We start from the raw sequence: 13,934 nt of genomic DNA on the forward strand, positions 1-13,934 counted from the left end.
TTTTATGCAGAGGGATATGAGCTCATATATGTTGAGTTATAGACAAAAATTGAGAACAGTCCCTAATTCAGTCATTTCAGGAATTTCTGATATTGCTTAATATCATCTTTTCCCTCAAATAGCATGGAAGCATCTCATATTTGGAAAGCACCAGCTGCCACGTCTTCTGGTGATTTCAGAAGTTTACACTTCAAGTTCAGTAATAATGAATACAAGTTAATTTAGCTGTGGTATCTCTGTCATTGACCTAGAAGGACCTTAATGTTACCAAATCACCAATGAGTAGCATGTTTCATGGTCAAATTGTTGACCAGTTAATATATTTATCTTAACAGTCTTCAGACAGGTTTTCTGGGACTCACAGCCTGGATGAAAGAGGGTACCAAGTTTCTTCCAAAGGATTAATGATAGTATCAACTTGACTGAGTTTTACCATTCGCACTTCGTTTTGACTCATCTGAGGCCTGATATCAGATAACATATATTGGATTGTGGTATCAAAGGAAATCATGGAGAAATTGAGCTATGTATCCTTTGTTTGTTTAGAAGCTGACCATGTATCTGTATATGATTTTACTAAGGGTGGCACATAAAAAAAGGGGAATAAGGACAGGTTGCAGTGGAGGCAGCATTTACATTAGTTTTATGGGGTAAACAGGCATAGAATTCGTAGGACACAACACTCTTGAGGGCACTAGTGGCAAAAGGGAGATCAGAGGGGTGATGTTTGCATCCTTTTTTAAATTCATTCGTGGGGTTTGGGTATTACTGGCTAGGCCAGCATTTGTTGCCCATCCCTAACTGCTCTTGAGAAGGTGATGGTGGGCCACCCTCTTGAACTACTGTTTTTGTGGTGTGGGTGCACCCACTATTGCCATTGGGAAGGGAATTCTGGGTTTTTGACCCAATCACAGTGAAGGAACAGTCATCACTGACTGAGAACACCACTTTTCATGTCTACCAAGTGTGTATTCTCAATTCACTCCTGTAATGTGGTGAGACCTGGACAACTTTTGGTTCGGCAGCAGAAAAAGCTGAATACACCAGTATCTCTTGACAGGGCAAGTTCACAAACAGAGGTCCATGTGTGTACGACTATCAATATACATTCAATCATCAAGTCTATGCAGACTCCACCACACTCATTGAATGGATAAAGGTCATATACTCAAAAGATCTTTTGTGCACTGAATTGGCCACTGGGTCATGACTTCCTGGGCATCCATACCGCTGGTACAAAGACACCTGCAAATGAAATATGATGCTGGCAGACATTGATACTGACAATTGGAAAATGATTGCTGACTGCTGTGACCTCTGGAGATTGATTGGAAGAGCTTTGGAAGAGCTGAGTAGAAAGTTAAAGCTCAGCTGACCTAGAAGAGGGCCCAGAGAACACAGCAAAAAGGTCCTTGAAAACGTAGTCTGCTTCCAACTTTACGCCCTTTAGTCTCACAAAACAGTCATGAAAGGGGAGAATAGAAGCCAAAGAAAAGGAACCTGCTGGCAATCTTAGCCACTATTAAGTCATTTGAAGTAGAGTGGGGAGCTGATTATGGGAGCAAGAGGTAGGTCTTATGGAACAGATGAGTTTGGAAAGGATAAGGGGAAAGATTAGAATGGAATTGTGTCAGAAGAGGTGTAACTGATTTCTTGTGTTTTACCCTGAAACAGGTTCTGAAGGAAAAGAAAAGGGTCAAAAGTGCATCTTTGAAGGACCTCTGCCCAGAGGATAAGAGGCGCATTGCTAACCTAATCAAGGAGCTTGCAAGGTAAGTTTTGTGTTCTTTGTGAAATGGCATGTAGCCCTTTTAGTAGAATACTGATACAAAGCCCATAGCACTGATGCTGAACATATAAATCATTTGAAAACCTTACAATATTCTTTTGCACACCATTGCTCTTCCCATAATTAAAAAAATAAAAGTGCTGGAACTATTCAGCAGGTTTGGCACCATCTGTGGTTCGAGAAACAAGTTTCATGTCAATTATGACCCATCTTCAGAACTTCTTGAGTTCCAAAGAAGAGTCATATTAGATTCGAAGCATTGACTCTGTTTCTGTTTCTACAGATGCTGCTTGATCTGCTGAGTATTTCTAGCTCTTGTTTTTATTTCAGATTTCCAGCATCCAACTTATTTTGCTTTTGTTATAGTTCTTTGCATTTCTAGTGTTGTCTGGTGGGGAAATAATCGTATTTAATTACTTTCCCTACCTTGAATGCTTGTTAAAGCAAATTACACATTGGCAGATTGGTGGTCGTTGATCTGCAGAATCTGCTTTGGATGAATGAGGGACAAAATCTTAATTGCTCAAGTCTAGGCTTTAAGGCAGTGTATGTTAAGCCAGTTCTTGCGGTTATGTCATTGGTTATGTGTTTTTCTACTCCCTTCGTTTCCAGAATCTTTTAATGTCTGGTGTGTTCAGCATCTCCAAAAGATAGGGAAGGTGATGGCCTAGTGGTATTATCACTCGACTATTAACCCAGTAACTCAACTCATGTTCTGAGGACACTGGTTTGAATCCCACCATGGCAGATGGTGGAATTTGAATTCAGTAAAAAAAAAAGTGGAATTAAGAATCTATTGATGACCCATGAAACCATTGTCCATTGTTAGAAAAACCTATCTAATTCACTAATGTCCTTTAGGGAAGGAAATCTGCCAGCCTTACATGGTCTGGCTTTCATGTGACTCCAGATCTACAGCAAAGTGGTTGACTGTCAACTGCCCTCCAAGGGCAACAAGAGATGGGCAATAAATGCTGGCCAGCCAGCAACACTCATGTCCCACAAATGAATTAAAAAAAGCCCTTGAAGCTACAGATCCTATTCACTTTTCCAGATGTCTACTGTTCAAGGTTTGAACAGAAATTGCAACTTTTTTTCCCCAGCTGGCTGGTTTCACCACGTTTGTGTGACCTGTCTCGTCTTTGGAAAGTGGCAGAATGGCATTATGGTAGACAGCGAAATGAGCTCTATAAAAATGTAAACGCCTGAAAATGGTAGACAGTAAACCACCCATTTAGTTTTTTTTCCATATAGTTGTGATTCCCTGTGCATTGCAATACAAATGCTTTTTAAGGTCTCGGAGACATGCAGTCTCTTGGAACTAGTTTTAAAAAAAACAGAAAAAACATTGGCAATTACAGAAACAAATCTTCGAAATTTCTCCTTGACCCATGTAGGCAATCCAAATTAGTCCAACAAATCATGTTAATCCTGAGTTATGTTACAGCATAACTACAATATCTTCTGTAAGGTGACCTATGGTCCAGCTCTTAGTTGAAACAATACAGCAAATAATCATTCATTGCTTCAGCTGGCAGGCAGCTTGTTCCAAAGGACCACTATTCTTTGGAAGAAGAACTTCCAAACTAATTCTGCCCTTGCTTAACTTGTGAGCACAATCCCTGGTTCTTCCTAGCATATCCATTGAAAAAGCTGGTCCAAATAATCTAGTTCCTTTGTAATTTTATACACCTTAACCTTTACTTATTTGTCACAAGAAGGCTTACATTAACATTGCATTCAAGCTATTGTGAAAATTCCTGAGTTGCCACGTTCCGGCATCTATTTGGGCACACTGAGGAAGAATTTCACATGGCCAATGCACCTAACCAGTGTGTTTTTCAGACTGTGGGAGGAAACTGGAGCATCCGGAGGAGATGTGGGGAGAACGTGCAGACTCTGCACAGACAGTGACCCAAGATGGGAATCAAACCGGATCTCTGGCACTGAAGTAGCAGTGCTAGTGTGCACTTGCGATGCCAAAGCATGTAAGGCTATGGGTCAAGTGCTGCAAAATGAGATTAGAATAGTTTGATGGCTTCTCTTTGGCTGGGCTGAATATACCTCAATGATTAAGCTTGCGTATGGTGTATATACTTCTATGACTAAGCTTGCATAGTGAACATAAAGCTTGGGCCCTAATTATAAGGTTGCTGATAAGACCAATCTTCTAGCATGTGGAACTGTAAGAATCCCAATGCAAATATTGACCAGTGAAAGTAGATTTGTGGTAGACAACCCCCCTAGCAGATTTCACAATTAGCATGTCAAGGAAAGTGAGTTAATGTGACTGCTCTATTTTAAATTTGAATTTGAGCAGAAGATGAACTTACAGACATTTAAGGAAATTGTTGCATGCAGCTGTAAATTTCTCAACATTAGCTTTAATTCTGCTCATTGTAAGGTGTATAACCAGATTTATAAGACATTACCTTACTTTTCTATTTAACTGGTCATTTCAAATGATACCTTTAAGTATCTTGCCTAATGCCGAAGCCAAGCTAATGTGTCTTTAATTAACCGATTCTGCTGTATCACTCTCCTTTGGTGAACTGAGTGACTAGCTCGACTCCACTGAACTATTAAAGAAACAGGCACAGCGCTCGCATAACATTTGTCCCAGTTTATTAGGATGAATATCATATATGCTGACAGGCAACTCTGTTTTAATTTCCTTATTCTATTTAAGACCACCTCTCCACGTTTATACCAATTTTAACAGCTTTACACTTGGTAGCATCTTCTATGCTGTTAGTCAAGCATTATCTTCAAGAGTAAAGACTAATGCAAATTATTCATTTATTATCTCTGCTATACTACAAAAAGTCCTTTGTAATCTGTTCTTGCATCTTTCGACAGCCCAATACTGTCTGAAAATTATTCAAGAGTAAAAGAAAAATTCAGTATTTGCATTGACACTTGTAGATTTTGTAATAGTTTATAAGTTTTACTACCTCCTTGAGTAAGTGCAAAATACATATAGGTCGCGATTCTCCCATCCCATGGCGCTAATTTTTTAGCTCAGTGGATCAGGAGATTCTCACATCAGCTGATTTGTGGAGTTTGTGTGAGTATTCATGCCCTGCTTGCATCTCCCAGTGCCGGATTCCTGGCAACGTCTGCTCTGCTCTGGAAATCGGGTAGGGAGGCACCAAGATCATTTAAATGTGATTTAAATTTCATCAGTGGGCCTGGAACTGAAGTGTCTGGTCTCGCTAACATCTCCCACCCTGCCAGAGTATTTCACTTCAGTGGGGATTACAGTAGCTGCCCACTTTTGAGGAGCTATTGGCCTGACCCCGCTGGAATGAAACGGGGGGGCAATGCCAAAGGGGTAGGGCATATGGAGTAGGCATAGGGGCAATCGGTGGGGGGAGGGAAGGGGGCTGCTGCCACCCTGCATAGGGATTGGTGGGGAAAGCAGGGAGGCAGCGCGGTGTGGTAGACCTGCTGGGAGGGTCAGTTCTAAGTAACTCTTTGTTGGAGTCAAAAAATCATATCCAACCAGTGTACATTAGAACTCACACTATGAAATATTTGAATTGAATGGCTTGACTGTTTCATCCAACACCCATCTTTCTGCAAACTTTGAATAAACTTCATATGTTTTTTTTCTGTGAATGAAGTTGATTTTTAATTCTTTATAGAATCTTAGTTAGGTCGCACTTGGAATATAATATTCAATTCTGGTCGTCACACTGCCAGAAGGATGTGGAAGCTTTGGAGAGGGTACAGAAAAGATTTACCAGGATGTTGCCTGGTATGGAGGGCATTAGCTATGAGGAGAGGTTGGAGAAGCTTGGTTTGTTCTCAGTGGAATGAGGGGCAACCTGATAGAAGTCTACAAGATTATGAGGGGCATGGACAGAGTGGACTGTCAGAAGCTTTTTTCCAGGGCGGAGGAGTCAATTCCTAGGGGGCGTAGGTGTAAGGTGCGAGGGGCAAGGTTTAAAGGAGGTGTACGAGGCAAGTTTTCACACAGAGTGGTGGGTGCCTGGAACTTGCTGCCGGGGAGGTATTGGAAGTGGATACATAGAAATCCTACAGTACAGAAAGAGGCCATTCGGCCCATCGAGTCTGCACCAACCACAATCCCACCCAGGCCCTACCCCCATATCCCTACATATTTTACCCATTAATCCCTCTAACCTACGCAGCTCAGGTCACTAAGGGGCAATTTTAGCATGGCCAATCAATCTAACCTGCACATCTTTGGACTGTGGGAAGAAACTGGAGCAATTGGAGGAAACGCAGTCAGACATGGGAAGAATGTGCAAACTTCACACAGATGGTGACCCAAGCCGAGAATCGAACCCAAGTCCCTGGAGCTGTGAAGTAGCAATGCTAACCACTGTGCTGTCGTGCTGCCTGATACGGTAGTGACTTTTAAGGGGTATCTTGACAAATATATGAATAGGATGGGAATAGAGGGATATGGTCCCTGGAAGGGTAGGGGATTTTAGTTCAGCTGAGCAGCATGGTTGGAAGGCCTATTCCTGTGGTGTAATTTTCTTTTGTTTTGTTCTTGACGGTGATTGATGTGGAAATGCTGTTATGCAACATCTTCGACTGTACTCTTGTTGTCACATTGCAACTGCACCAAAAACGGGAATTAAGGGAATGCTGTCTTTCACGATTGAAGTAAAAAAAAAGTAGGAAAACAGCTGGTCTCATGATTTCTTGTCTCATGATGAAAATCCTCAGTGATGTAACCTCTTTGAAAGATTAGCCAGGCATTTCTATAGTGATGTAGCTTGAAATTATATCCCTGATGACAGTGTATTGTGCTTATTCAGTTTATGTTATTTAGCTGCAATTTCCTAAAGCTGTTTTCATTTGAAAACTTCAACATCTGTAGAATCATAGAGGTTTACAGCATGGAAGCATGACCCAACTTGTCCGTACCACCCCTTTTTTAACCACCAAGCTAGTTCCAATTGCCCTCAGTTGACCCATATCCCTTGATACCCATCTTACCCATGTAACTGTCTAAAAACTTTTTAATAGAGTCAAATTTTGGAAATCAAATGCTGACTAATGGACTCTAGCAACTTCCTGAGTACTGACATCAGCCTCATGGGTCTGTAGTTCCCTGTTTTCTCTCTTCTGAGTAATGGAAAAAAATACTCACATGATAATACAATTTATTAAAGGAATACATTCCATTCTGTTACCTCAGAAATCCCCCAGGTATCTATCCTGGATTCCCAAACCTTCCTTATCTATCTGCTGCTCCTCAGTAACATTGTCCAAGGTCAGGTTTCTTTCTTACTGTGATGAATCCCAGCTCTGCCCTCGACCTCTCCATAATTTCTATGCTGTCAAATGAATGCTACTGTACAGAACATAAGAACATAAGAAATAGGAGCAAGAGTAGGCCATCTAGCCCCTCGAGCCTGCCCCGCCATTCAATAAGATCACGGCTGATCTGTCGTGGCTCAGTTCCACATTCCCGCCCTCTCCCCATAACCCTTAATCCCCTTGCCTATCAAAAACCTATCAACCCGCGTCTTAAAAATATTGAGCGAGGCAGCCTCCACCACTTCAACGGGCAGAGAATTCCAGAGATTCACCACCCTTTGAGTGAAGAAGTTCCTCCTCAATTCCGTTCTAAACCGCTCCCCCCCCCCCCCCCCCCCCCCCCCCCCCCCTTTATCTTGAGGCTGTGCCCTCTAGTCCTACTGTCCTTTCTAAGCGGGAAGAGCCTCTCCACCTCTATCCTATCCATCCCATTCAACATCTTATACGTCTCAATGAGATCTCCCCTCATTCTTCTAAACTCTAACGAGCACAAGCCTAGTTTATTCAGCCTCTCCTCATAGTTCAACCCCCTCAGCTCCGGAATCAGTCTAGTAAACCTCCTCTGCACTCCTTCCCAGGCCAAAATATCCTTGCGTAAGTGTGGCGACCAAAACTGCACACACTACTTCAGCTGCGGCCTCACCAGTGCCCTATACAGCTGCAGCAAGACCTCCCTACTTTTATATTCAATCCCCCTCGCTATGAAGGTCAGCATCCCATTTGCCTTCCTGACCACCTGCTGCACCTACAGGCTGGGTTTTTGCGACTCATGCACAAGGACCCCGAGGTCCCTCTGCACTGTCGCATGCTGCAGTTTTTCGCCACGTAAGTAATAGTCCTTCCTACCGTTATTCCTACCAAAGTGGACAACCTCACATTTGCCAACATTAAATTCCATTTGCCATTTCCTGGCCCATTCGCCCAGCCTATCTAGATCCTTCTGCAGACTCTCCACACCCTCCGCACAATTTGCCATTCCACCAATCTTGGTGTCATCAGCAAATTTCGACACCATACACTTGGTTCCCTCCTCCAGATCATCTATATAAATGGTGAATAGCTGAGGCCCCAGCACAGACCCCTGGGGCACTCCACTAGTCACCAACCGCCAATCCGAATAGCACCCATTGACCCCCACTCTCTGCCTCCTATTTGACAGCCAATCCTCTATCCACGCTAACACCCTACCCCCAACTCCATGCCCCCTGACCTTCTGTAATAACCACTTGTGAGGCACCTTGTCAAACGCCTTCTGAAAATCAAGAAACACCACATCCACCGGCTCTCCTCTATCCACTGCCCTAGACACATCCTCATAGAACTCCAATAAATTCATCAGACACGACTTCCCCTTAACGAAACCGTGCTGCGTCTGCTGTACCAAACAATTCTCCTCAAGATGCCTCGCTATTTTCTCCTTGATCACGGATTCTAACATTTTTCCTACCCCGCCTTTTGCCTGCCACCCTTCTTAAACAACGGCGTAACATTAGCCGTTTTTCAGTCTTCCGGCACTTCCCCAGAATCCAGCGACGTTTGGAACATAATCACCAAGGCATCCACTATCACCTCCGCCATTTTTTTCAGAACCCTTGGATGCATTCCATCCGGTCCTGGGGACTTGTCCACAATCAGTCCCTCCAGTCTGTCGAGCACCGCCTCTCTAGTAACAATAATGTCATTCAGGCCCATCACTCCTACCATCTTTCCATCGCTAACACCCGACAAATTATTCACGTCCTCCTCCGTGAAGACCGAAACAAAAAAGTTATTCAAGGCCTCAGCCATTTCCCCATCCCCTACCACTAAGTCCCCCTCTCATCCTCTAAGGGTCCAGTGTTCACCCTAGCCAGCCTCTTCCTTTTTATGTATTTATAAAAACTCTTGCAATCCTTTTTTATATTAAGCGCTAGCCCAGCTTCATAGTTTATCCTACCCTTCTTTATCAACTTCTTTGTCATTCTTTGTTGACATTTAAACCTCTCCCAATCCTCTTCTCGCCCACTACTCTTATCTACTCTAAACGCATCTGCTTTTAATTTAACACGTTCCTTTACCTCCTTTGTTATCCACAGCTGATTATCTCTCCTCCTATGATCCTTTTTAACCATCGGAATAAATTTCTGCTGAGCACCAAGAAAGATGTCCTTAAAGATCCTCCACTGTTCTTCAGCAGACCTACCTTCCAACGCACTCCCCCAATCAACATTTGCCAATTCCTCTCTCATCCTACCATACTTCCCTCTGTTCAAACAAAGGACACATGTCCGGGAACCCACTTTCTCCTCCTCCATCTGCATCAGAAACTCCACCATACAATGATCACTCTTCCCAAGAGGATCCTTCACCACAAGGTCCCTAATTCTACCCGCCTCAATCCCGCCTCAAACTTGAAGGAGTTACAGTTTTCTCTAGTCAGACATCATTTCAACTTCTGCCACAAACAGTGTACTGTTTTCATCCTCTTTCCTGGCCACTGTCAAAGGTTGAACCAAACTTCTCATAACTTTGGCCCCAAACTGAGCTTCAGATGTAGGTAGGATGTTTGAGATGGTGGGTGTGTCCTGAACCAGGAATTCACGGTCTGAGGATTTGGGATTGGATGGCGATGAGGAGACATTTCTTCACCCAAAGAGTGGTGAGCCTGTGGAATTCATTACCACAGGAAGAAACTGATGCCAAAACATTGAATGTATTCAAGAGGTGGCTAGATATAGCACTTGGGGAGAATGGGATCAAAGGTTATTGATTTGGATGATCAGCCATGATTGTATGCGCCTAGTTTGGGGGCGTTTAAGAGATTGGTGGATAGGTTTATGGACGAAAAGGGATTGGTTTAGATTAGTGGGTCAATGTTTTTTTTTTAAAAGTAAGACTGGTCGGCGCAACATTGTGGGCCGAAGGGCCTGTTCCGCGCTGTTATGTTCTATGTATGAATGGCAGAACAGGCTCGAAAGGCCAAATGGCCTCCTCCTGGTTCTATCATCTCCATCATAAAGATCATCTAGTTTCAGTTCTATAATCTTCCTTGTATTTGTCCATTTGATAAAACCTTCATCCATGTTTTTGTCCTCTCCAAGTTACTTAGTCCAGTGTTCCAGCTGACCTTTCATACTGTTCGCTTTACCCAAAACACCACCTACTCCCTAAATTCCTCCCCTTCTCCACAACCCCTCTTCCTTTAAAATCCAGCTCTTTCATTGAGCTTTTGGTTGCCCTTCCTCATATCTCCATCTTTAGGCTTGTTTGATTTTTGTTTGATTGTTGACTGTTAAAGGAATTGGAGTTGTTTAGCTCAGTTATCAGGATGGCTGGTGCATGATGCAGAGTGAAGCCAGCTGTGTTGGTTCAGATCTTGTAATGGCTGATGTTATTCATGAAGGCTTACCTTCTCAACCTTGCCCTTGCCCGAGATATGGTGGCTATGGTGATTTTACTTTTTTTTGTTATGAATGGGTGTTGATCTTGGTTAGGCTATCAGTCACAATTGGCATAGAATGTGATCTATCTTGAATATGCTAAATGTGTATAACACAAATATCTCCTCCCTGGATCCTCTGAATGGGGACATTGTGCAATGATTAGGTGGTGGGAAAATGTGGATCATCCATTAATATCTTAATTGCATGTTTACCTAATATGTCTGTTCAGATATTATTGTATTGTGAGCTCCTGTAGGATTGATGATGCTGATTGATCTACTGTGGTTTGACTTCCTAGGATATCACATTTGAACGCTCAGTGGATGAAAAGCAACAAATATAGTTGAGCATTTGGTTTTTGGGTGGGTGGTTTTGGGACTGCGATTTAACAAGTTGGAGAAATGATGTGAAAATGATTTAACGCATTTTTCAAAAATGTATCATGTTTGGATAAATCATCTTCTTCACCTCCGGTAAGGTATGTTCTTAGGGTCTTTGCAAGAAAGGAATTACGCCGCAGAGCCAACCAGTGATGACAGCATAGAACTGCTGTGTAATGGGTAGCCAACAGTGGGAAAATCTTATTTAAAAACATTACAGAACTGAGGCCACTGAATGCTGAAGTTCTCATTGTGATTGATGAGGTTAAAAATATTTGTTACTATTGGATAAGCCAAATCGCAGGGTGGAACCCGTTTTGATGGATCCTAATTTTTATTTTTTTCGTTTAGATACGTGGAGTGTTGCTTTTGAGCAGTCACAAAGGTTGCTAATGAACTTTAAAGGACAGAATGAAACATGTATTAAACAAGACGAAATGAGCGATAATACCACATATATGCCTTCACAGATGTATACAGATTTGTAAGGATGGGACAAGTTACAAAACCTATCTTCCACACTAATTTGTATAGTAACAGCACAATCCATGTAAACCTGTGGATCTGTGGTCAGACAGACCACATTCTGAAGCAACTAAAAGCAAATTCCACAGATTTCACATCAACATCCCCAGGTGCTTGTCACAATGTGAATCAACTGGTCTCAGTGCAACTCTTTCACACAGTGGTTTCCAATCTCTGCTCCTGAGCAACACATCTTGCAGTCTTTTCCCAATCAATGCTTTCCCTCTGAAGTCTTCACCAAGGATCTATCTCCGAGGTTTCAAGCTCCAGGACGTTCCTCTGCCCTGGAGTGCCATGTGCATTTAAGTTTTGCCTTCCACACAATCTCTCAGACTTCTAGCCAAGCCAACGGAACAGGACTGTATTTCAGGCCAGTAGAAAGGAGCTATCAACCTTTTGGTCTCTTTGGATCTCTGGTTTTTCGTCAGTCCATATTATTTCACGTCTGCACTCTGCAGCCCTATCCTTTAACTTGGACCCTCTGCTCCTTCTCTTGATACAGTAAAAAGTCTGACAACACCAGGTTTTAGTCCAACCTATTTATTTGACAATATACTCACAAGCTTTCGAGGGGACTGCCTCTTCACCTGACGAAGAGGCAGTCCCCTCGAAAGCTTGTGAGTATATTATCAAATAAATAGGTTGGACTAAAACCTGGTGTTGTCAGACTTTTTACTGTGTTTACGCCAGTCCAACGCCGGCATACCCACATCATGCCTTCTCTTGATGTCATGTGACAGGACATTTTCTGGATTCCTGTTCTTTTCCTTTGGTCCACGGAGTTGTTTTTGTAATTGGGCCCTGCTGTAGAGCAGGATATGGCAAAGAGCAAACAAGCAGTAGCAATAAGGGACTCGCTAGTTAGAGGAACAGACAGGCCGTGATTGAGACTTCCAAGATAGTGTGTTGCCTCCCTGGTGCCAGGTCAAGGACGTCTCTGAGCAGTTGCAGGACATTCTTAAGGGAGAGGGTGAGCAGCCAGAGGTCATTGTATATATTGGTACCAACAACATAGGTAGGAAAAGTGATGCGGTTCTGAAGAGTAAATATAAAGAGTTTGTCAGAAGGCTAAAGTGCAGGACCTTGAAGGTAGTCATTATATTATAGCTATTACTGAAACATGGCTGAGGGAGGGACAGAACAGGCACCTCAGTGTTCCAGGGGACAGATGCTTTAGGAAAGATAGCACAGAAAATAGGAGAGGGAGTTGACTTTTGATTAGGGAAAACATCACAGCAGTACTGAGAGAGGATATATTCGAAGGTTCGCCCACTGAATCTATATGGGTTGAAGTGAGAAATAAGAAGGAGGAAATCTCTTTGATAGCTTGTATCTTAGGCCCCCAAATAGTCAGCAGGAAATTGAGCAAATATGCAAGGAGATTATAGACAGCTCCAGGAAAAATAGGGTGGTAGTAGCAGGGAATTTTAATTCTCCCAACATTGACTGGGACACCCATAGTATTAGGCTTGGATGGAGAGAAATTTGTTGGTCGTATTCAGTAGGAATTTCTCATTCCGTATGTGGATGGCCCGACTAGAGAGGGGGCAAAACTTGACCTCCTCTTCGTAAATAAGAAAGGGCAGGTGACAGAAGTGTTAGTGAGGGATCACTTTGATCGCTCACTATGGATCACCAGTGACCATAGTTCCATTAGTTTTAAGATGGCTATGGTGAATGATCGGCCTGGCCCAAAAGTTAAAATTCTAAATTGGGGCAAGGCTAATTTTGATGGTATCAGGCAGGAACTTTCAAAAGTTAATTGGGGGAGTTTGTTGGCAAGCAGAGGGATGCATGGTAAGTATGGGACTTTCAGATGTGTGTTAACCAGGGTTTAGGGTAAGCACGTTTTTCTTAGAGTGAAGGGCAAGACTGGTAGGGCACTTTGGATCATTTGGGATATTGAGGTCCTGATCAAGACGAGAAAAAAGGAAAAAGAATTTGGGCAGCTGGGATCAAGTGGATCCCTTGAAGAGTATAGGGAGTGTAGGAGTAGAGTTAAGAGAGAAATCAGGAGGGCAAAAAGGGGACATGACTGTTTTGGCAGATCAGGCAAAGGAGAATCCAAAGAGTTTCTACAAAGATATAATGGGCAAAAGAGTAACTAGGGAGAGAATAGGACCTCTTGAGGATCAACAAGGTCATCTATGTGCGGGTCAACAAGAAATGGGTAAGATCCTAAATGAATACTTCTCATCAGTATTCACTGTTGAGAAAAACATGAATGTTAGAGAACTTGGGGAAATAAATAGTGATAACTTGAGGAGTGTACATATAATAGAGAAGGAATTCTTAAAGCGCATCAACATAGATAAATCCCTGGGATCTGATGAAGCGTATCCCAGGACGTTGTGGGAGGCTAGGGAGGAAATTGCGGGTCTCCTAGCTGAGATGTTTGAATCATCGATAGTCACAGCTGAGGTGCCTGAAGATTGGAGGGTGGTAAATGTTGTGCCTTTGTTTGAAAAGATCTGCATGGAAAAGCCTGGGAACGGTAGACCAGTGAGTCCCACATCT

At 42.8% G+C, this 13,934-nt stretch overlaps 1 protein-coding gene across 4 annotated transcripts in view; it reads left to right on the forward strand.

The window, feature by feature from the left end:
• Positions 1-13,934, forward strand: part of kiaa1328 (KIAA1328 ortholog) — a 192,778-nt gene that overhangs the window by 25,204 nt on the left and 153,640 nt on the right. For all 4 annotated transcript variants that reach the window (XM_080214587.1, XM_080214671.1, XM_080214751.1 and 1 more), the window contains one exon: positions 1,675-1,772. In XM_080214587.1, the coding sequence (XP_080070713.1) occupies positions 1,675-1,772 (98 nt within the window). The remainder of the gene's footprint in view (positions 1-1,674; positions 1,773-13,934) is intronic.

The sequence above is a fragment of the Carcharhinus amblyrhynchos genome, chromosome 1, assembly GCF_965287045.1.
Source record: "Carcharhinus amblyrhynchos chromosome 1, sCarAmb.v2.hapA, whole genome shotgun sequence".
NCBI classification, from domain to species: domain Eukaryota; kingdom Metazoa; phylum Chordata; class Chondrichthyes; order Carcharhiniformes; family Carcharhinidae; genus Carcharhinus; species Carcharhinus amblyrhynchos.